We start from the raw sequence: 24,896 nt of genomic DNA on the forward strand, positions 1-24,896 counted from the left end.
TATTTATTTATTTGAGAGAGAGCAAGAGAAAGCATGAGCTGGGTAAGAGGCAGAGGGAGAGGGAGAAGCAGACTCCCCACTGAGCAGGGAGCCCAATGTGGGGCTCGATCCCAGGACTCTGACATCATGACCTAAGCTGAAGGCAGACTCTTCACTGACTGAGCCACCCAGGTGCCCCAACTCATTCCTCTTTCTCATGCTTTATAGCTAATCATTCACCACATCCTTTCTTTTTTTTTTTTTAAAGATTTTATTTATTGAGAGAGAGAGAGCGTGTGCATGCACAAGCAGGGAAAGGGGCAGAAGTAGAGGGAGGGAGAGAATCCATACCCAGTGTAGAGCCTGACATAGGACTCAATCCCACAACCCTGAAATCATGACCTGAGCTAAAATCAAGAGTCAAATGCGTAACTGACTGCACCACCCAGGTGCCCCCTTTCACTACATCCTTTAGTGTTTACCTCTTAGATGACACTCAGATCTATTCTTCCTCTTCCATTTCTTTTCTGATCATCTGTTATTTGAGTCTGGTAACAGACTCTGAACTTGCTTGTCTGCCTTTGTTTTTTTCTCTACCAAATTTTTTTCTCTTATTTCACTTAGTTTACTCTAAACTTTTTTTTAAGAATTCAGATTCTATTTTTTAAGAATTCAGATATTTTATTTTATTTTTTTTAAAGATTTTATTTATTTGAGAGCAAGAGAGTGAGAGAGCAAGAGAGAGCAGAGCAGGAGGGAGGGGCAGAAAGAGAGGCAGGTTTCCTGCTGAGCAGGGAGCCTGACGTGGGGCTTGGCTTGATCCCACAGGTCTTGATCACAGGACCCCAGGATCATGACCAGAGCCGAAGATAGACGCTTAACTGACTGAACCCTACCCAGATGCTCCAAGAATTCAGATTTTAGATTTTTTTTTTTTTAAGATTTTATTTATTTGACAGAGAGAGACAGTGACAGAGGGAACATAAGCAGGGGGAGTGGGAGAGGGAGAAGCAGGCTTCCCGCAGAGCAGGGAGCCCGATGCAGGGCTCGATCCCAGGACACCGGGATCATGACATGAGCCGAAGGCAGACACTTAACGACTGAGCCACTCAGGTACCCCAGATTTTAGATTGTTGTACTTGCTTACTTAAAAATCTTTGATTGTCTAATCTTTACAAGGCAAGTTTAGAATATTAATGTGGTATACTCCATGAGAACCTTCACAGTCTGTTCTTACATTCTTATCAGTAGTGCAGTAGTTGCCTTGTTTCTTGCCAAAACTATTACCACATTTTTCCCCCAAATTTGATAATCAAAATGTTGTATATTTTTAATTAGGAAAATTGAACATTTTTTTATATCTCTATTGGGTATTTATTTTTTTGAGTGTCCTTATAGTTTAGTTTTTAATTAGCATTTTGTCTAAATAGTTCTTTTTAAAGAAAGCTATAAAAGTATAAAGAAAACGGAACAGTTCATCGGTTCTACCACTTGAATAACCTGTCTTAATATTTACAAAAATAAAATAGTTATACACAAACACACAGATTCATTAAATTGTTACATACATACATGTTAAAACAAAATAAAAACAGTTTAAAACTGCTTGAAAACAAGCTAGTATAGAAAGGTATATAATGAAGGTATACACCTCGGTCAGTGTACATTTAATAAAAGGCAATAATTTCTTCTGTGTTCTCCCCCCCAATTTTTTATGCATATACCATCAATAAAATCTTTTACAGAAAAGAAATCATGCTACATATGCTGTTTTGCTTTTTCACTTATTTCTTGCAGATCTTTTTATAACAACATATATAGATCTAGCTCATTACCACTCTTCAGTGCGCCCCCAGAGAAAAGCAGTCAGTCACTCCCATCTCTCCAGTCTCGGCTGCACTCGGTGCTCACCCGGCCTGTGACCGATTGTTTCTGTTTCTGGCTCACCATCCCGTGTGGAGTCTCCAAACCCAGCAGATCCCTGCTGTGTGCTCCCCCCGCGGCTCCTCCCAGGGGAGGAAGGGGAGTCTCCCCGGATCTGCCACTTGTTGGGTCCCTGCTGGAGGAGCAGTGGCCCTACTGTGCTGCGGATCATGGTTTATGGCAACCCTGAGCTGAGAGTCCACGCCTCGGCTCTGTCTCTGCAGCCGGCTTCCCCGCGCCGATACCTGGGAGCTCTGCTGCACTCAGGCACCCCCGGTCTTTCTGTGACCCCGAGGGTCCTGAGACCACACTGTTCCGCGAGGGTGGCCCCCCCCCCTTAGCCACTGGAGTGACGTCCCTCAGTGGAGCCGACTTCTAGAAGTTCCGATTTTGTGCTCCACGGCTCTATCACTTGCTGGTAGCAGCAGGCGGAGGCCCCCTACCCCGCCATCTATCTTCCCTGAATATCGCCTCAGACTCACTTCTCTGCACGTCCTACCTTCGAGAAAGTGGTCGCTTTTCTGTTCACAGTTGCTGCTATTGTTTTCTTCGATCTCCTGTTGAGTTCGTAGGTGTTCAGAATGGTTTGATGCCTATCTAGCTGAATTCCTGGGACCAGAGGGAATTTAGGTCTCCCTACTCCTCCGCCATCTTGCTCCTCCTCCTTTCTAGTGTTTATACCTTTCTTTGTTGTTTATTTCATTACATTAACTATAGCTTCCAGAATGTTGGTTGATTTCAGTGATTGAGCACATCTTTGTCTTGACTTGAGATTGTAAACTGTTCAGATATTTTCCTCTTTGTTTCGTATTTCTGTTCCTTATTACGTTACAGAAATATTCTTTGCTTATATAACAGTATTTTTAGGAATGGATATTTAATCAGATGCCTTTTCATTATCAAACAGGATGATGATATATTTTTCTCCTTTAATCAATTAATATTATGTATTAATATATTTTCTCATTTTGGCACATCTTTGCAATCTGGAGTAAATCTTACTTGTTCGTGATGTATTACATTAACATAATATTGTATTTGTTTTCTCAATATATTATTTAGGAGTTTTGCATCTGTATTCCTAGTGGCATTGGTTTTGTATAGTTGTCTTTTTTTGTACTGTCTTCATTAGGTTTTAGAATCAGGTTTAAGCTATCAAATGGGAGGAAATTTTTCACCTTTTATTGTCCTGCCACGGTCTATATAGTAAAGGAATTATCTTTAAGATTCTTTAAGCTTACTAGAACTTGCTCACAAAACTGGGCTACAAATTAGTTTTTAATAAATACTTAAAGTTTAGTGTGTTGGTATTTTTACAATGCCTTCTAAAACAAAAAATCTTTTTAAAAAATGCACAAAATATGGTGTGAATTGTGTAAGACTGATGAATCACAGACCTGTACCTCTGAAACAAATAATACATTATGTGTTAAAAAAAACAAAAAAGATAGTAGGAAGGGAAAAATGAAGGGGGGGAAATTGGAGGGGGGGAAATTGGAGGGGGAGACGAACCATGAGAGACTCTGGACTCTGAGAAACAAACAGGGTTTTAGAGGGGAGGGGAGTGGGGGGATGGGTTAGCCCGGTGAGGAGGGCACGTACTGAATGGAGCACTGGGTGTTATACTCAAACAATGAATCATGGAACACTACATCAAAAACTAATGATGTAATGTATGGTGACTAACGTAATGTAATAAAATTTTTAAAAAATGCATAAAAATACAGGTTTTGAGGTTTTAAACTATTCAAGTTCTTTATTGGATATAGGGACAATTCAGGTCATCTGTTTTTTCTTGAGTAAACTTTGGTTGTGTTTCAAGAATTTATCTGTTTCTCAGTTGTTGAATTTATGTGCATGGATTTTTTGTAATATTCTCGTATTATCCTTTTCATGTTTTAGTGTCTGAAATGGTTACCCTCCTTCATTCTGATATTTTTCTTTTTCTTTGTCAATTTGGTTGGAAGTTTATTTGCTTTATTGATCTTATAAAGAACCATGAAGAACTGCCTTTAGCATTTCTTTTAGAGCAAGTCTGTTGATGACAAATTGTCTTTGTTTCCTACAGCTGAAAATGTTTTTATTTCACTGTTATTCCTGAGGGATGTTTTTGTTGTTTATAGAATTGTACGTTGCCAGTTCTTTTCATTTTTCACTTTTCAGAATGTTCTACTGCTTTCTGGCTTCCATAGTTTCTGATAAGAAATTCTGAGTCCCTGGATCATTCTTCTTTATGTAGTATGCTGTTTTATTCTGGTTGCTTTCAAGACTTTTTTTCATCACCTTGGATTTTCAGCACTTTGATTATGGTGTGTCTGGATGTGGATTTCTTTGAATTTATTTCTTTTTGCTAGATTCAGCCATTATTTCTTCAAGTATGTTTTCTACTCCATATCCTTTCTTCTTTTTTTCAGGGGCTCAGATAACACAAATTTTATAGTTTCTGATATTGTCCTGTGGGTTCCTGAGACTCTGTTTATTATTTTTTTTATTTTTTAATTAATTTATTTTTACTATTATTATTTTTAAAGATTTTATTTACTTGAGAGAGAGAGGGCACACAAGCAGGGGAGAGGGGTAGAGGGAGAACCACACTTCCCACTGAGCAGGGAACCCGATGTGGGGTCCATCCCAGAGCCTTGGGATCATGACGAGCCAAAGGCAGACACTTAACTGACTGAGCCACCCAGGTACTGCTCTGTTTATTATTTTTTAGTCTTTTTTTTCTCTCTGTTGTTTAGATTGCATGATTTGTAGCCTCAAGTTCTAGGATTCTTTGGTCTGTCATCTCCAATTAGCTATCTATTTATTTAAAAGATTTTATTTATTTATTTGACAGAGAGACACAGCCAGAGAGGGAGAACACAAGCTGGGGGAGTGGGAGAGGGAGAAGCAGGCTTCCTGCTGAGCAGGGAACCTGACTTGGGGCTCGATCCCAGGACCCTGGGATCATGACCTGAGCTGAAGGCAGATGCTTAATGACTGAGACACCCAGGTGCCCATATGTATTTTTTTTTAAAGATCTTATTTTTAAGTAATCTCTACCCCCCTCAGTTCAGCCTTATGACCCTGAGATCAAGAGTTGCATGCTCCTCTGACTGAGCCAGCCAGGCACCTCTCCATTCAGCTCTTGAGCCCATTCAGTGGATGTTTTATTTTGGTTAGTGTATTAATTATAAAATCTCCATTTATAGCTTTCTTTTTTTTTTTTTAAAGATTTTATTTATTTATTCATGAGCGACAGAGAGAGAGAGAGAGAGGCAGAGGGAGAAGCAGGCTCCCAAGGAGCAGGGAGCCCGATGCGGGACTCGATCCCAGGACCCTGGGATCATGACCTGAGCTGAAGGCAGACGCTTAACCATCTGAGCCACCCAGGCGCCCTATAGCTTTCTTTTTTATAGCTTCTTTTTATCTGTTGAGACTTCCGGTCTTTCCATTTGTTTCAAGAGTCTTTGCCCTAACTTAGGCAAACATTTTTGTGCATCTTTTCACATGCCTATTCGCCATCTGTAAATGTAATTTTGTGAAGTATTCAGATCTTTTTTTATTTTTTTATTTTTTATATTATTTTATTTTTTTTAAGATTTTATTTATATACTTGACAGGGAGAGACACAGCAAGAGAGGGAACACAAGCAGGGGGAGTGAGAGAGGGAGAAGCATGCTTTCCGCTGAGCAGGGAGCCCGATGTGAGGCTCGATCCCAGGACTCTGGGACCATGACCTGAGCCAAAGGCAGACGCTTAACGACTGAGCCACCCACGCGCCCCTAAAGTATTCAGATCTTTTATCTGTTTTTGAATGGGCTTGGTTGTTGAGTTTTGAGACTTCTTTTTTTTTTTTTTTTTTTAAAGATTTTATTTATTTATTTCAGAGAGAGAGAGAATGAGAGATAGAAAGCACGAGAGGGAAGAGGGTCAGAGGGAGAAGCAGACTCCCTGCTGAGCAGGAAGCCCGATGTGGGACTCGATCCCGGGACTCCAGGATCATGACCTGAGCCGAAGGCAGTCGCTTAACCAACTGAGCCACCCAGGCGCCCGAGTTTTGAGACTTCTTTATATGTTCTAGCTACACGTCCTTTATTAGATATATGCTTTTCAAATATTTTCTCCAAGTTAATGGCTTGTCTTCTCATTCTATTAATATTTTGAATACCAGATGTTATTGTAATGATGCCTATTTATCAATTTGTTCTTTTATGGATTATGTTTTTGGTGGTGTATGTTAGAAACTGCTTAACTCAAGTTCACAAAGATTGTCTCATGATTTATTTTAGAAATTTTGTCATGTTAGGTGTTACATTTAGAACTATGATCTATTTTGAGTTAATTTTTATATATATGTAGTGTAACTCCATGTTCGTTTTTTTCCTGCATCATACTCAATTTTTTGAGCACCATACGTGGGAAAGGCTGTTCTTTCTTCACTTTACCATTGCACCTATGTTAAAAACCAGTCATGTTTATATATGTGAATTTACTTCTAGACCTTATTCCACGGATCTTTTTGTCTATCTTAAGTCAGTCTGTCATGCTGCTTTGATTACTATTAACTTTTTGAAACCAAGTATTGTCAGTCCTCTTTGATCTTTGTTAGAGTTTTTTGGCTATTCTAGTTCCTTTGCATTTCTTTTCTTTTGGTTTTTAAAGATTATTTATTTATTTGACCCACAGGGGGAGTGGCAGGCAGAGGGAGAGGGAGAAGCAGGCTCCCTGCAGAGCAGGAAGCCCACCACGGGGCTCCATCCCAGGACCCCAGGATCATGAGCTGAGCCAAAGGCAGACGCTTAACAACTGAGCAACCCAGGCACCCCAAAAATAAAATCTTTAAAAGAAGTTATTATAGCCATCCTATTGAGTATATAGTGGTATTTCATCATGGTTTTGATTTGCATTTTCCTAATGTCTAGTGATCTGGATCATCTTTTTATGTGCTTGTTTAACATTTGTATATCACCTTTGGAAAAGTGTCCTAAGTTCTTTGCCCATTTATTAATTGCAGGTCTTTTTGTTGTTGGATGGTAAGTGTTCTTTTTCTATCGTGCTTGTTAACTCCTTATCATTATGTAATTTGCACATTTTTTTCCCATTCTTTGTGTTGTCTTTTTCATTCTGTTGATGGTATTCTTTGATGAACAAAAGTTTTAAAGTTTGATGAAGTCCAGTTTATTTCTTTTGCTTTGTTTTTTGTACTTTTGATGTCTTATTGAAGACTCTCTTGTCAGATGCAGTCATGATGATTGATCTTTTAAGTATTTTGTAGTTTTTGCTTTTACATTAAGTCTTTGATCCATTTTGAGCTAATTTTTATATGTGGTATGGAGATGGACTTATGTGTATATGTGCATGCATGTATGCATGGTCTTACATAAAATAAAATTTACCATTTTAACCATTTATAGGTGCACAGTGGCATTAGATATGGACACATTGTTGGTTAGTTGTAGGAGTTCTTTTTTTAAAAGATTTATTTATTTGAGAGAGAGAGCATATGCACGCATGAGCATGAGTAGGTGGAGGAAGAGGGGGAGGGGCAGAGACAGAGGGACAAGCAGACTCCCTGCTGAGTAGGGAGCCTGACACTGGGCTTGATCTCAAGACCCTGGGATCATGACCTGAGCCGAAGGCAGATGCTTAACCGACTGAGCCACCCAGGCACCCAGTTGTAGGATTTCCTTATATATTATGGGTATTAACCCCTCATCAGATACATGATTTGCACATATTTTCTCCCATTCTGCAGGTTGCTTTTTTACTGTTAATAGTGTCCTTGATGCACAGTAGTTTTAAATTTTGTTATAGTCCAGTTTATCTATTTTTTCTTCTGTTGCTTGTGCTTTTGGTGTCATATCCAAGAAATCATTTCCAAATGCAGTGTCATAAGGCTTTCCCCCCTATGTTTTCTTCTGAGAGTTTTAAAATTGTAGCTTTTACATTTTGATCTTCGATCCACTTTGTGTTAGCTTTTGTATATCATATAAAATAGGGGTCCAGCTTTCTTCATTTCCATGTGGATATGCAGTTTTCCTAGCATCATATGTTGATGTTTTAATGTATGTCTTTATATTTTGATTGGGTTTTGTGTTACAGCACACAGTTTGGTCTATTTTTATACAAAGTGACATCTCTTTTTTTCTTAAATTGGTGTGGTTAGAACCATTAATATTTAATAAGGTTATTGAGATACTTTAATATTTACTATCTTTCAAAAAAAATTACTGTCTTTCAGATTTTTTTTGCATTGATTTTTAGTTTTCTCCCCATTCTTGTTAATTTAATTTTTGCTTATGTAGAATGTTGACTGTATTGAAAAAGTCAAGAAGTCAAATCTGTAGAGAAAGGTATACTTAAATTATATTGCTTCCCTGTCCTCTACTGCCTGTTCCACATCCCTCATCCCTGTTGGTAATCAGTTTTATTTCTTGTTTATTCTTGTTGATGTTGCTTTAAAAGAAAATTAAACCAACACATGTTTTCTTAGTTCTGCTTTTTTTTTATGTGAAATATAGTATGCCTATTTGCATTTTGTTCTTTTCTCCAAACAATATAGCCTGTAAGTTATTTTTTTCATTCTCTCAATTACTATCTTACATTTCTCCGGTGACCATCATGAAATTATTACTTGAATCTGTTTTCCTTTGGAGACGTAGTAATTCATTTTTCTTTTTTGAGATGTTTTTGTCTGTCTTCAGTTTCTTTCCTGAGTTTTACCAACTTTGATTTCATTTGTTCTTTTTTTTGTCTGTTTATGGCTTAAGTTATTTTTTATTTTTATTTTTTTAAAGATTTTATTTATTTGTCAGAGGGTGAGAGAGGAGAGAGCACAAGTAGGGGGAGTGGCAAGAGAGGGAGAAGCAGGCTCCCTGATGAGCGGGAGCCCGATGCGGGACTCGATCTCAGGACCCTGGGATCATGACCTGAGCCGAAGGCAGACGCTTAACTGACTGAGCCACCCAGGGGTCCCTGTGGCTTAAGTTTTTAGTTTCTGATTCTAAGTTTTTCTTAATCTCTGGATGCTTCTTTGTAATCTGTTGGAATGTTGCATTGATTTTCTTTTCTATGGTGGTGTTTGGGGATGGGATAATGTTCATAGCTGAAATGTTTTTATTTGCCTCTTTGTTTACAGTTGCTTAGTTTGGAATTTCTTTTTTTTCTTACTTCTGTCATTTACTGAGTATATGTCCTAGTTTAAAAGCTCTCCTTTTGTCTCTTTAGTGAAGTATAGTTTCTTTTATGGATGATACTGTTCATGTTAGTGGGCTGTCAGGGTGGGGAGGATAGATGGACATGTCTGGCTTTTTTTTGTTTCATTTTGTTTTCTATTTAGGAGCCTTCATTTTTGCTTCTCCGTTCTTCCTTTCCTTCTATGAACCTGAAGGGCACGACTTCTTGTGTTTTTCTCCCTCTCTTCTAGTAACACTGCAACTCTATGGTTGCCACTTTTGGCTCCTCTCACTTCTAAGCACTTTATTGTAGCTAATTATGTGAAGTACCACATCTTGGACCTGTGCTTAGTGTTTAGCCTTAGTGTTGGACTTTCTAATCTTCAGGGTGATTTTGTCTGTGCTTTAACTTTTTTGCTCTCTTTTTCATCGAGGCTCTTTTTTTTTTTTTTTTTTTTTAAAGATTTTTTTTATTTATTTGAGAGAGAGAGAGAATGAGAGATAGAAAGCACAAGAGGGAACAGGGTCAGAGGGAGAAGCAGACTCCCCGCTGAGCAGGAAGCCCGATGTGGGACTCGATCCCGGGACTCCAGGATCATGACCCGAGCCGAAGGCAGTCGCTTAACCAACTGAGCCACCCAGGCGCCCTTCATCGAGGCCCTTAAGTGTCCCCTTCCTCTGTTCTGTGTACCCACAGACTTGCAGCAGCAGTGGGAATTCTGTTGGAATTTGTTGTTTTTTTTTTTTTGTTTATTGCTTGCTGGTTTATATGAAATTTATGGTTTGTCCTGTCTCATGCTGAAGACATTGGTCATGGATGGCGTTTTTCCCTCATCTTTGTAGTCTTGTGGTTTTTCTGGAGGATTTGTGGAGAGATTCAAATTTAGGCTTTTACCATTATCTTTTAGATCTTTCATTTTCAGCCATTCTGAATCACTTTATTATAGTTGAGTCTTCTGTATAATAACCTTGAGTTGCATCTTGTTAGATCTTATATTCACTGTGTATCTATTTTTATATTTTTTGCTTTTTTGGCTCTTTGTTTTGGCATATCTTTTGGTACTTAGAAAGTATTATTTTGTTGTTCTAGACATTAACTTTATATTAGTGCCTTTTATAATTTCTTTCTCTTTTTCTTATTTATAGCGTTTCATAATCTGTTTTGCAATTGTAAATGGTATCCTTTGACTTTCGCTTACAGCCCAGTAGTAATAGTTAGTGAATTTGCTCTACTTTCCAGTTCTATCTCTTTTCATTTTTTAGTTGCATAATTTCTACATTATTACAATATGTATTTATGTTTTTCTTACATTCTCATCTCTACTTTTGTTTTAGTCTTAGGTCTAAAATTAGAAATACTAAATATTCACTATCAGTTCTTTTGCCAAAGTTTTTCTAATCATTTTTTAGTTTAATGGTGCGTATTATTTATTAGAATCATCAAGAAGACCTTGTAAGCAGTATTTCCTGAGTTCTTACACATTTGACACTGTTTTTCTGTTGTTTTGATATCTGAAAGACTCCTTGATGGGGTCCAAAATTCTTGCTTAAAATTCTCCCCCCCACCGCAACAAGTTTCTTTAAAATGCTGCTTTTGTGGCTTTTGTTTGTTTGTTTGTTTTTGCTTTAGTATGTTACATTGGAAAAGTCTAATTTTCCTTTTTCTCTAAGTGATTAGGTCTTTTTGTTAGTCTGAATGGTTTAAGACTGTTCTTTATCTTTAAGGTGCAATAGGTTTAATAGTATAGGTCTGAAAAATAATTGTTCAGGGTCCATATTCCCAGATAAATGGTGGGTACTTTCAGTATATAGATTCAGGTCTTTTTTTTGGGTAAACTTTCCTTTGATTATAGTTTTTTTTTTAAATTAAAGATTTTATTTACTTACTTATTTTAGAGAGAGAGAGTGAGAATGAGAGCCTGGGCAAGGGGAGGGGCAGAAAGGGAGGGAGAGGGAGAGCCTGCTTCTCCCTCTCTTGCCACTCCCCCTACTTGTGCTCTCTCCTCTCTCACCCTCTGACATGCTGAGTGTGGAGCCCCATATGGAGTGGGGCTCTGTATCATGACCTTGAGATCATGACCTGAGCCAAAATCAAGAGTTGGATGCTTAACCTTAACCGACTGAGCCACCCAGGCGCCCCTTTGATTATAGTTTTAATGTTAGTTTGTTTTACTGTTTTGTTTTCTTCTTCAGAGTTCCCAGTTATACATTTATTGGATCATCTTTGCCTGTATTCTATTTCAGCCACTTTCAGATCATTTTTATTCCTTTCTATATTTCATTTTATATTGTGTTGAATATTTTTTTTTTACTCTCTTCAGTACCCTAATTAAATTTTGAGGCAAGGTATGGTTGGTGTTTTTGATTCTCTTTATTCTATAGAACTGTTAATTTACCCAGTTTTTCTTTTCTTTCACTACTCAGTGGCCACAGGGTGTCTCTTCTCTGTTTACCTACTTTTTCTCTTCTCCTCTGTGAATGATGTCTCCTTGGGATTGATATAAATTTAGTGGATATTCCCTATTAATATTAGGATGGGACTCTCTCTTTCTTGGGGTGATTTTGCCTGTTCAAAATTGATGTTTATTTCTTGCTTGCAAGTAATTTGAAATTTGGAGGTATGCTGAAAATGCAGGTTACATACAATTTTGTTTTATTTATCTCTTTTTGGAGGGGTTGTATAGAAAATAAGGAAATGTCTTAGCCTTACTATTTTGCATCTTGATTTACTTTAATCACTTATCTTGTAAATATTTTTATATGAATATTTATACATGAAAGGCTTTTTTTTAAGTCTTTTTTTTTTTTTTTTGAGAGAGAGAATGCATGTGAGGGTGGGGAGAGGCAGAGGAGAAGGAGAGAGTCTTAAGCATGTTCCTTTCTCAGCACGGAGCCCGTTGCTGGGCTTGATCTCATGACCTGAGATCATGAACTGAGCTGACATCAAGAGTCAGCTGCTGCTTCTCCCTCTCCCTCTGCTGCTCCTGCTTCTGGTCTCTCACTTGTGCTCTCTCTCTCAAATAAAATAAAATAAAATAAAATCTTAAAAAAAAAAAAAGAATCAGCTGCTTAACTGACTGGACCACTCAGGTGCCCCAAAAATCATTCTTTTAGATGGAAGCATGGTATTCTGAATGGACCATAATATATTTTACTGTGTCGTTATTCATGATCATTTAAGTCCATGCACTTCACATAATCTGTGATGTAAGACTAGCTGCTTCTTAAAATTTCCAGTCTGTTGGGATGCCTGGGTGGCTCAGTTGGTTGGGTGTCCAACTCTGGATTTCAGCTCAGGTCATGATCTCAGGGTGGTGAGATTGAGCCCTGTGTTGCGCTCTGTGCTCATTGGGGAGTCTGCTTGAGATTTTCTCTCTCTCTCTCCCCCTCTGCCCCTCCCCCTACTCCTCTCTCTCTTTTTAAAATTTTTTTTAAAAGATTTTATTTATTTGACAGAGACAAACTGAGAGAAGGAACACAGCAGGGGGAGAGGTAGAAGGAGAAGCAGGCTTCCTGCTGAGCAGGGAGCCTGATGTGGGGCTTGATCCCAGAACCCTGGGATCATGACCTGAGCCAAAGGCAGACACTTAACAACTGAGCCACCCAGGCACCCCTCTCTTTCTCTCTCTCGATAAATAAATAAACCTTTAAAAAAACTTCCAGTCTGTCACAGACTGATACATTTTAAAATACAAAAAAAAGGATTACTAGAAAATGAAATTTAAAAATACAAAATATAAGCCTATATCTTTCATTGTTATGTACAACAAACATAAGATTTCATTTCAGTAAATATAATCAGAAGAAATGTAACAGGAAAACAGAAAAAAAACCAAAAATAGTACATGTTCCTTGGAATTGTGTTTGTAAGCAATTTAATATAGAGAATGTCTATTTTACTGATAAATTTTTCTTTCCACAATTGTAACTAAACAAAGTTATGTGTGAAATAGTGAACTCTGTATTTAAACATCTGTACACATCCTTTCAGTGAACACTGTTTATATCAATATTTAAAGTTCTTATTTTGACAAATGAGCTTTCTTATGGCTTAACAACTTACTATTCTAGTTTGGGTTGATGATGATGCTAGTGTCACAGGGAATATTGTGTATCTAAAGCCTATGTTTTTATTTTATTTCATTTTTATTTTTATTTTTTTTAAAGATTTTATTTATGTGACAGAGAGAGAGAGATAGTGAGAGCACAAACACAAGCAAGGGGAGTGGGAGAGGGAGAAGCAGGCTTCCCCCCCGAGCAGGGAGCCCGATGAGGGGCTCAATCCCAGGACCCTGGGATCATGACCTGAGCCAAAGGCTTAACGACTGAGCCACCTAGGTGCCCCAAGCCTATGTTTTTAAAAAGATAAATTCAGTGTGAAGAAATCAGTTTTATGTTAAGGAAGGGAAGAAGAATTTTAAAGCAGTTTCAGTAAGATTGTAGTATTTTTAATTTTCAAAATGGGCTTGAAAATGCTCTTATTTCAAAAATCATCTTTGATCCTCTGTTCCAGCAATTTTTTTCTGAAAAGTTATAATGAAATGTTACCTTATTATTATTATTTTTAAATTCAGTTAACATATAGTATTATGTTAGTTTCAGGTATGCAATATAGTGATTTAGCAATTTGATACATTACTCAGTGCTCATCATGATACGTGTACTCTTAATTTCCTTTACCTATTTCACCCATCCCTTCATCCACTCCCTCTGGTAAACATTAGTTTTCTATAGTTAAGAGTCTATTTTTGGGTGTGTCTCTTTTTTCTTTGTTTTGTTTCTTAAATTCCACATATGAGTGAAACTGTATGGTATTTGTCTTTCTCTGACTGACGTATTTCACTTAGTATTTTACTCTCTAGATCTGTCCATGTTGTTGCAAATGGCAAGATTTCATCTTTTTTATGGTTGAGTAATATTCCGGTGTTTATATATACCACATCCTTTTTATCCATTCATCTATTGATGGCCACTTGGGGTGCTTCCATAATTACATTTCAGTTATCTTTTGATGAAAGAAATGGAATTCAGATCCATGAATTTGATCTTTTTTGAAGTAACATAAAATTCAAAAGTCTATTAAATTTGTAAGGTTTTGGATGATAATGTTTTGCAGATGTGAAATATCAAGCTTACCACCTATTTTACTGATGTTTATTATAAAATTATAGAACATATCACAATCTGTAGAATCTCTGTTCTTCCAATAACCTAACTTTCATTTCTGTCCTTTGATCTTACTTGTCATAGAAATTCTTTCCTTGCATGGAAGCATAAGTTCATTGAAAATACTGAAGATACCAGAAAAATAAGTCTTGCTTTTTACTTTATCTACTTTGTCCTAAAAAGTTCTAGAAACATTAAGCATTCATTTTATAGTTTGGAGTTCTCCACAGAACTTTCCCCTTTAATAAGCCCTGTTATAGCAAGTAATAACAGTTATTTATGATACATTTACATTTCACATAATAAAGAGAATATTCTTTTTTTAAATAATTTTTTATTGTTATGTTAATCACCATACATCATTAGTTTTTGATGTAGTGTTCCATGATTCATTGTTTGTGCATAACACCCAGTGCTCCATGCAGAATGTGCCCTCTTTAATACCTATCACCAGGCTAACCCATCCCCCCACCCCCCTCCCCTCTAGAACCCTCAGCTTGTTTTTCAGAGTCCATCGTCTCTAATGGTTCATCTCCCCCTCCGACTTACTCCCCTTCATTAAAGAGAATATTCTTGAATGCATTTGCCTAGCTTTATATAACTTACAATTTCTACTATGCACGGTATTTAGTTTGGCTGACATTTTTTTCAGTAATAGAAACTGTGCACTGATTAAAACTGTGGCACAAGCTTCTTAAATCTAGGATGCTTTTCCCATAGTTACTTCTGGCTACATGAAACTTAAAGTTTAATCCTTCATGTTTTTGTACAGTTAAAAATTTAGTTAACATTTAGTTAATTAACATTAACAAAAAATATTTGTATCATCCAGTTAATCACACGTTTCTTAAAATAATTTCCGTGTTGCCAATATCTGTGCATTTATGAAGCTGCAATAAAAAGAATGTTGTTGGCTTTGTTTTACTATTGTTCTTCCACATCATGATCTGTTTCTTGAATATGTTGAGCTATGTTGTCATTGAAATATGGTACTCGACCTACCTTCTTTGCCTCATATTCACCCAGCATTTCCAAACAGACAGCTTTGCAGTATTCTCCTAATTTCTCGACAGTTTTATGTAAGACAGTCCCTGAGTTTTGATGGCTAGACTTATGATGTTTTGAGTTGATGATGGTGTGAAGTGATACACATTCAGTAGAAACTGAACTTCGAATTTTGAATTTTGATCTTTTTATGGGATAGCAGTACATGGTATGATGCTCTTTTGTGATACTGGGCAGTGACAGTGAGCCACAGTTTCCAGTCAGCCACACAAGCACGATGGTAAACAACCGGTCCATTTATAACCATTCTTTACCCATACACACATTCTGTTTTTCACTTTCGGTACAGTATTCAGTAAAGTACATGGGATAGTCAATACTTTATTATAAAAAAAGGGCTTGCATTAGGTGATTTTGCCCAACTGTAGACCATTGTAAGTGTTCTGAACTTGTTTAAGGTAAGTTAGGCTAAACTATGATGTTTGGTATATTAGGTGTATTAAATGCATCTTTGATTTATAATATTTTCAACTTGTAATGGCTGATCCTTCTGCAGGTGACTAGTCTGCGGTTTTTACCATGGAAGTGGTAAAAGCACATCTACGTGCTTGGATGTTGTGGTAATGTCAAATTGCTGTAAAAGTTTCTAAATGCTTGTTCTCAGTTTCTATGTTTATTTTTTTTTAAGATTTTTATTTGAGAGAAAAAGAGAGAGAGAGTGCAGCTGGGGGGAGTGGCAAAGGGAGAAGAAGAAGCTGGCTCCCCACGGAGCAGGGAGCCTGATGCGGGGCTGAATCCCAGGACCCTGGCATCATGACCTGAGCCTAAGGCAGACACTTAGCTGATTGAGCCACCCAGGCACCCCTCTGTGTTTATTTTGTTAGAGCAGTAACAAGCGGTGTGCTAATTTCCACTCATCTGTAGATCATATTTTCAGTAGCATTGATTCAGGTTTTATAATGACAAAACATTCTACTCTGAGCATTATTGTGCACACATCTTTGTGCTTGTGTGTATCTGTAGAATTAATTCCTAGAAGTGTATTGCTGGACAAAGATTATGTACATTAATGATTTCAGAGGTTATTGCCAGTTTGCCCTCTAAACATATTGTATCCATTTTATCCTGTCAGTGGTATGAGTGTTTCTCCACATAAAATGTTTTGTAAAACATATTATTTTTACTATTAATACAGGTTTAAAAAAGTATATAACTATTTTGATTTACGTTGAGCATCTTTCCATATACTTATGAGCCCCTTGTGTATTTTTCCCTATGGGGTATCTTATCATGCCCTTTGCTTATGGGAGGAGGTTAATATTGGTCTTTTTTATTGATTTGTAAGAGCTCTTTATATATAAAGAAAATTAGCCCTTTCCCTGATAATTATGTTACATAGTTTTCCCTAGTTCTGTTTCTTTTTAAGTACTGATTTAAAATAGATGAATACACACTGACTTTAAACATACTCATTTTTTAAAAAGATTTATTTATTTATTTGAGAGAGAAAGAAAGAGAGAGTGGTGGGGGCAGGGGCATAGAGAGAGGGAGAGACAGTCTTAAGCAGACTCCACGCTGAGTGCAGAGCCTGACATGGGGCTTGATCTCACAACCCTGAGAGGATGACCTGAGCTGAAACCAAGAGTCAGATGCTTAACTGACTGTGCCATCCAGGCGCTCCCATAGTTACTTGTTTTTTAATTCTTGAATCAAGCTTTCTCTGACCTTGAGTCCATGCTTACTGGTATTATGCAGATGGCCAATTTTTACATGAGTGTCCATGTGACAGATAATAATGGCAATATATTATAAATTTTAATTTTTATGATTTTTATTTGTTCCAGATCCAAATGTTTTCTTTTTTATACTGTAAAGGGTCTTTTCTGATGTTTTCTGTGAACATTTAAATAGCCACTGATTCTGCAGAGGCTCAGTGATCTCTTAGTTATAGAAGAGGTAGAAAGAGTACTACTTTAAATAGTAGCCACCCTGATGGTATTTCTTGTTTTGCAACAGGAACCAAAGGAAGAGAATGGATTGCAGAAAATGAAGACAAAACAGTCGAATAGAACGAAGTGTTTGGCTAAAAGAAAAATTGCACGTATGTTTTTATTTTTGTGTTGAGAATGCTTTGAAAAGTACAGCATAGAATTGAGACTAATTTCTTCATTAAGAGAGATCTCTGAATAAGGATGTATGTGCTTCCTATTTGCTTTGGATTCCATTAAAATTTTTAAGATTCACTGTTACCTGCAACTTATACAGTTGACTTATTATGGGCAGAGGGTTGAAATTAAAATGTGAACTTCAGAGTTAGGCACACTTGGATTTTGAATCCTTCCTTCAGCCCTTACTATATGGACTTTAGGCAAGTTAGTGCTTTCAGCCTACCTCTGTTTTCTTACCAATAAAATACAGATATAATACTTAGTGGCTGAAATAATGGTACCTATTATAATGGTACTATTTTCGTCATGTTAAAAAAACAATATTCAACTGAGTAAATTTGAAGATTTAATTGGCTTTATTAAATGATTCATGAATTGGGCAACATTCCATCTAGTAAATAGAGGGGTGCTCCTGAGGAGTTGTCCAAAATGGAAGGTTTTTATAGAAAGGAGGGCGGGACAAGAAAATTATTAGCAAAAAAAAAAAGAGAATTGTTTTAGGCAAGATCATCTTCCCTTGCTGGGAAGAATAGGGGTCTTATTAGGTGGATTATGTCATCTTCCTTGGGGATGGAGAGTTATGTGATTATCTCATTGGTGCTTAATCAGAAACTTCCTGGTTGACAGGTTAAGACTTATATTTCTGGGGGAATTTGAAACTTTAGGTATTAAGCCCCGGTTTGGTGACTAGGCCTGGTCCACGTGACGCTATGTGGACCTGTGGTTTTCCTTTTCACGTTCATTAAAATTATAAGGGAAAAGGTCTTCTGTGTGTCTTTTCTACTCTTAACACTTCACTCTGGTCATCACATGTGTTGGGGGTTTTTCCCCTATACCAAGCAGTTCTCCAGTTTTTAGTCAGACACTGTCTGGTATCTCAATTCTGACACTGCCCAGAGATAGTATCAGATCCCACAGGTCTATCTTCACTTTTTGAAGGCAACTGTAAGTCCAGGTCGTTACCTGTGCATCTGACTGACTGGCTATACAGAGGTTTACATGACCCCCTCCTTGGAGTTGATTAATTTGTTAGAGTGGCTCCCAGAACACAGGGAAACCATTTATTTACTAGATGATTGGTTTATTATAAAGGATATAACTCAGGAACAAGCAGATGGAAGAGATTGTATAGGGCAAGATATGGGGGAAGGGCTGCAGAGCTTGTATGCCCTCTCCAGATGTGTCACTTTTTCAGTATCTCCACCAACCAGGAAACTCTCCAAACCTTGTAATTTACAGATTTTTATGGAAACCTCATTATGCAGGCACGAGTGATTAAATCACTGGCCATTAGTGATTGATTCAACGTCCAACTAGCCTCTCTCTCTGTTCCCTCAAGGTTAGGGGACAGGGATGGAAGTTCCAACCCTCTAAACCCACGGTTGGTTCCCTCATCCTTAGGGGCTTTCCAAAAGTAAGTGCATTAACATAACTCAGGTACGGTTGAAAGGGGTTTGTTATAAATAGGAAAAGATACCTTTATTCTTTTCTTTTAGGAAATTCTGAGGGATTTAGGAGCTCTGTGCCAGGAAACAAAGATCAAATATGTATTTATTAGTATAAGTCACAATAGGCCAAAAATTTTTTGTTGTAGGTTTTGCTTTCTTTGATTTTTACTCAGTCGCGAAGTTATTTAATTATTTTTGGCATTTTATTTTTTTTTTAAAGATTTAATTTATTTATTTGAGAGAGAGAGAATGAGAGACAGAGAGCACGAGAGGGAAGAGGGTCAGAGGGAGAAGCAGACTCCCTGCTGAGCAGGGAGCCCGATGTGGGACTCGATCCTGGGACTCCAGGATCATGACCTGAGCCGAAGGCAGTCGCTTAACCAACTGAGCCACCCAGGCGCCCCTATTTTTGGCATTTTAATGTGAAGTGAAGTGTTCAAGTATTTCAGTGAACTTTTCAAAAAATATGATAACTAGTTGAAATTATTACAAAAGTTGATTGGAGATAAGTAAGGCTTTATTTCACAGTTAATTTGAATTTCAGTGATTTAAGGTAGAATTCTTAGCTTTGTAAAATTAATCAAAACAGTTCTTTGTTGTGAGATCATTGCATTATGTCTAGAGGTCGCTGTCACTAGGTTGGATCTGTCAAATGTGCTCAAGTTACTTTCAGTATTGAAAATTGTTGATAATAGTATTTTTTGAGATGCAATAATCTTTATCAATTGATAGTTAAGTTTATGTCGTCATTGGTGGACTATTGATAGTTGGTTATTCTGAGTCTTTACAATCAAATTGGGTTTTATTATTTTTATGTTTTAAAAGATTTTATTTACTTATTTGACAGAGAGACACAGCTAGAGAGGGAACACAAGCGGGGGAGTGGGAGAGGGAGAAGCAGGGTTCTCCGCTGATCAGGGAGCCCGATGTGGGGCTCGATCCCAGCACCCTGGGATCATGACCTGAATTGAAGGCAGACTCCCAAGGACTGAGCCACCTAGGTGCCCCATGGGTTTTACTTTTTTATTTAGTTGTGTTATGCTTTTTTATTTGGTCTGACAATTCTTTTTATCTTTTTCATGTATTCTGACAACTTTTGTCTTTTGTCTTTTACAATTACATTTAATGTAACTATTGATGTTACTGAATTAAAATACACCATTTGAAAGCTGTTCGTTTGTTCCAACTGTTCTTTGTCTTTTTTTTCTGTCCTTTTTTTTTGTATTTGTTGACTATTTTGATTCCATTTTATTTCTATTATTTATATCTCTTTTAAAACATATTTAGTGGTTGTCCTAGTCTTTAGTACACACATTTATTTAATCACAGTCACCTTCAAATAATGTTATATTGTTTCATGTGTAGTATGGGCTGTGTAATGGTATGCTCCCAATTTTTGTCTACCCTACTTTGTTATTTTTGCCATACATTTTAGTTTTGCCCTTGTTATAGTATACAATACATTGATGCTATTTTGCTTTAGATAGTTAATTATCTTTTAGAGCAATGGAAATAAAAAATAAAGAATTCCATACTTTATTTTTACCATCTCAAGGGCTGTTTATTTCTTTGTGTAGATCCCAGTTTCTCTTGGAAAGCTTCCTTTATCACTTTTGTAATGTAGATCAGTTGCCAATTCTCTGTTTTTGAGAAAATCTTTATTTCTCTCATTTTTATGGAACTACTTTATTGAGATATAACTCATGTACCATAAAATTCATTCATCATACAATACTTTCATTATTTAAAGTATACAGTGGTTTTTAGTATATTAAGTGTTGTGCAGCTATTGCCACAGTCTAATTCTAGAACATTTTCATCACCCTCAAAAGAAACCCCATATACTTACCAGTCACCCAAAGCCTTCATCCCACTCAGCCCTCAGCAACTACTAATTTACTTTCTGTCTCCGTAGATTTGCCTATTCTGGACATTCCATGTAAATGAAATCATACAACATGTATCTTTTGTGACTGGCTTCTTTCACTTAGTTTAATGTTTTCACATTCCATGTTTTGGCATCATGAGTACTTCATTCCTTTATCGTTAAGTAATATTCCATTATATTCTGTGCCACATTTTGTTTATTCATTTATCATTTGATGGACATTTAAATTGTTTCTACTCTGGCTATTACGACTGAAGTTGCTGTGAACATTTATGTACAAGTTTTTGTGTGGACATATGTTTTCATTTCTCTTGGGTATATGCCTAGGAGTGGAATTCCTGGGCCATATGGCAACTCAGTATTTAATTATTTGAGAAACTTCCAGACTGTTTTCTAAAGTGACTACCTGTTTTACATTTCCACCACCATTGTGTGAGGGTTCCAATTCCTTCACATCCTTGCCAATACTTAATTTTCCTTTTTTTTTTTTTTAATTATAGGCATTCCACTGTGTATGAAATGATACCTGATTGTGGTTTTGATCTACATTTCTCTAATGACTAATGGTGCTGATCATCTTTTTGTGTGCTTATTGGCCATTTGTGTATTTTCTTTGGGGAAAAGTTTATTCATATCCTTTGCCATTAAAATAATTTTAATTATAAAACTCACATAAGACATACTATTTTAGCCATTTAAAAATGTTTTTATCATGAAAGGGGTATTGAATTTTGTAATATGTTTTTTCTGTGTCTATTGGAATAATCATTTGGGTTTTGTGTTTTACTTTGTTGATTTGGTATGTTAATTGCTTTTCTTATGTTAAACTAACCTTGCATTCCTGGGATAAATTCTACTTTGTCATAGTGTAGAATACTTTTTGTATGTTGCTAGATTTGTTTTGCTGGTATTATGTTGAGGATTTTTGCATCTACATAAGAGATACTGGTCTGTAGTTTTCTGGTCATGTCTTTGTCTGGATTTGGTGTGTTAGGCTAAAATTGGCCTCAGGGAATGAGTTGCATATTGCTCCCTCCTTTAATTTTTGGAAGAGTTGGTATTTTTCTTTAACTGTTTGACAGAATTCACCAGTGAAGCCTTCTGGGCCTGGGCCTTTCTTTGTGGCTAGGTTTTGATTACTGGTTCAGTCTCTTATCTGTTGTAGTTTTATTCAGGTTTCTGTTTCTTCTTGAGTCAGTTTTGGTAGTTTGTGTCATTTTAGGAATTTGTGTGTTTCATCTAAGTTAACGAATCAAGTGGCATATAGTTCTTGATAGTATTCCATTATAGTCCTTTTTATTTTTGTAAGATTGTGAGTTATGTCTCCACTGCCATTCCTACTTTTAGTTGTTTGAGTCTTCTTTTTTTTTCTCCCCCCTGCTCAGTCTAACTCATAGTTTGTCAATTTTGTTGTTTTTAAAAACCTAATTTTTCTTTTTATCAATTTTCCTGTTTTTCTATTTTCTATTGATTTCTTCTCTGTTACTCATTCCTTCCTTCCTTCTGCTTCCTTTAGGTTTAGTTTGCTCTTTTTTTCATGTGTCTTAAGATGGAAGTTAAGGTTATTGATTCAAAATCTCTCTTTTTTTTTTAAAGATTTATTTGTCACAGAATGAGAGAGAGCACAAGCAGGGGAAGTGGCAGGCAGAGGGAGAAGCAGGCTGTCCATTGAGCAGAGAGCCTGATGTAGGACTCCTATTCTAGGACACTGGGATCATGACCTGAGCCGAAGGCAGATGCTTAACCAACTGAGCCACCCAGGTGCCCCAAGATCTCTTGCTCTCTCTTTTTTCTTTCAAGATTTATTTATTTATTTATTTATTTGACAGAGAGGTAGACAGAGCCAGAGAGCACAAGTGGAGGGAATGGAAGAGGGAGAGGGAGAAGCAGGCTCTGCATTGAGCAGGGAGCCCGATGTGAGGCTCGATCCCAGGACCCTGGTATCATGACCTGAGCTGAAGGCAGACGCCCAACCATCTGAGCCACCCAGGTGCCCCAAGATCTCTCTCTCTTTTATTTTTTTAAAGATTTTATTTGAGAGAGAGAGAGAATGAGAGATAGAGAGCACGAGAGGGAAGAGCGTCAGAGGGAGAAGCAGACTCCCCACTGAGCAGGGAGCCCGATGTGGGACTTGATCCCGGGACTCCAGGATCATGGCCTGAGCCGAAGGCAGTCGCTTAACCAGCTGAGCCACCCAGGCGCCCAAGATCTCTCTTTTTTAATATAGGCATTAGACAGCTGTAAATTTCCTTTTAAGTACTGCTTTAGCTGCATCCTGTAAGTTTTGAAGACATATTTTATTTTCATTCATCTCAAACTATTTCTTTTTTCTTTCTTTTTTTAAAATTCAAATTCAATTTAGTTAACATATACTGTATTATTAATTTCAGAGGTAGAATTTAGTGATTTATCAGTTGTATATAACACCCAGTGCTCATTACATCAAGTGCCCTCCTTAATGCCCATCACCTAATTACCCCATCCCCCACCTCCCCTCCAGCAAGCCTCAGTTTGCTTCCTATAGTTAAGAGTCTCTGTGGTATTCCTCCCTCTCTGTTTCCATCTTATTTTATTTTCCCTTCCCTTCCCCTGTGTTCATCTGTTTTGTTTCTTAAATTCCACATGTGAGTGAAATCATATGGTATTTGTCTTTCTTTGATTGACTTATTTTGCTTAGTATAATACCCTCCAGTTCCATCCACGTCGTTGCAAATGGCAAGATTTCATTTTGTTGTTGGCTGTTGTAATATTCCATTGTATATATATACATTACATCTTCTTTATCCATTCATCAGTTGATGGACATCTGGGCTCTTTCCATGTTCTGGTTATTGTGGACATTGCTACTATAAACATTGGGATGCATGTGCCCTTTCGAATCACTGTTTCTATCCTTCTATCCTACTAGTATCCTCTAGTAGTGCAGTTGTTGGGTTGTAGGATAGTTCTATTTTTAACTTTTTGAGGAACCTCCATACTGTTTTCCAAAGTGGCTGCACCAGTTTGCATTCCCACTAACAGTGAAAGAGAGTTCCCCTTTCTCTGCATCCTTACCAGCATCTGTTGTTTCCTCTTTCCTCTTTCCTTTTTTTTTTTTTTTTTGATTTTATTTTTGAGTGACTTCTGTACCCAATGTAGGGCTCAAATCCACAACTCTGAGATCAAGAGTTGCATACTCTACTGACTGAGCCAGCCAGGCGCCCCAAAGTATTTTCTACTTTCCCTTTTGATTTCTTCTTTGACCGTTGGTTAATTTAGGGTGTTTTGTTTAATTCCACGTATTTGTCAGTTCTCTATATTTCTTCTGTTATTACTAATTTCACTCGTTATGGTTGGAAAACATATTTTGTATGTTTTTAATCCTTTTTTGTTTATTGAGGCTTGTTTTATTGCTATCATATCTGTCCTGAAGAATATTTCATATACACTTGAAGAAAATGTGTATTTTCCCAACAAGGGGAGTGTTCTGTAGATAATCTGTTTGGCCTAGTTGATTGGAGTGTTATATATGTGTTTGATCTAGTTAGGTTATATTGTTTAAGTTGTCTATTTCCTTGTTGATGTTCTGCCTAGTTCTCCCTGTTACTGAAAGTGATATATTGAATCACCTTCATTTTTGAAAAAATATTTCCCTTGTTTATAGAATTCTGGTTTGATGATTTTTTTCTTTCAGCATTTTCAGGCTGTTAACTCCATTGTCTTATGGCTGCAGAGTTTTTGATGAGAAGATGATGAGAAATCTTACCTTTATTCTTTTGTACATAACTTGTCTTTATTGGTGACTGCCTTCAATATATTGTATTTTTTAATTACCAGTTTTGATATGATGTTTAGGTGTGAATTATTTTTGGGTGGGGAGAATGGAATATATATATTTTAATAACCTTTTTGGATCTGTGATTTGTAGTCTTTTATTAACTTTTGAAAATTCTCAATTTTGTTTTATTAAGACTTTTTTTTTAGTTTTAGGTTCACAGCAAAATTGAGGGGAAGATACAGTGATTTTCCATTTACTCCCTTCATACATGTATAGCTGCCTCTATCAGAGTGGAACATTTGTTACAATTGATGAACATGGATTGACATGTTATAGTCACCCTAAGTCCATAGTTTACATTGGGGTTCACTTGTGGTGTTATCCATTCTGTAGCTTTTGACA

The 24,896-nt window shown here is 36.9% G+C and overlaps 1 protein-coding gene across 4 annotated transcripts in view; it reads left to right on the plus strand.

Moving 5' to 3' along the window:
- Positions 1-24,896, plus strand: part of UIMC1 (ubiquitin interaction motif containing 1) — a 112,866-nt gene that overhangs the window by 18,164 nt on the left and 69,806 nt on the right. For all 4 annotated transcript variants that reach the window (XM_025866983.2, XM_025866984.2, XM_025866985.2 and 1 more), the window contains exon 3: positions 17,250-17,334. In XM_025866983.2, the coding sequence (XP_025722768.1) occupies positions 17,250-17,334 (85 nt within the window). The remainder of the gene's footprint in view (positions 1-17,249; positions 17,335-24,896) is intronic.

This window comes from Callorhinus ursinus, unplaced genomic scaffold (genome assembly GCF_003265705.2).
Source record: "Callorhinus ursinus isolate GAN/ISIS: 27379988/994484 unplaced genomic scaffold, GSC_fseal_2.0 scaffold3, whole genome shotgun sequence".
In the NCBI taxonomy this organism is placed as follows: Eukaryota; Metazoa; Chordata; class Mammalia; order Carnivora; family Otariidae; genus Callorhinus; species Callorhinus ursinus.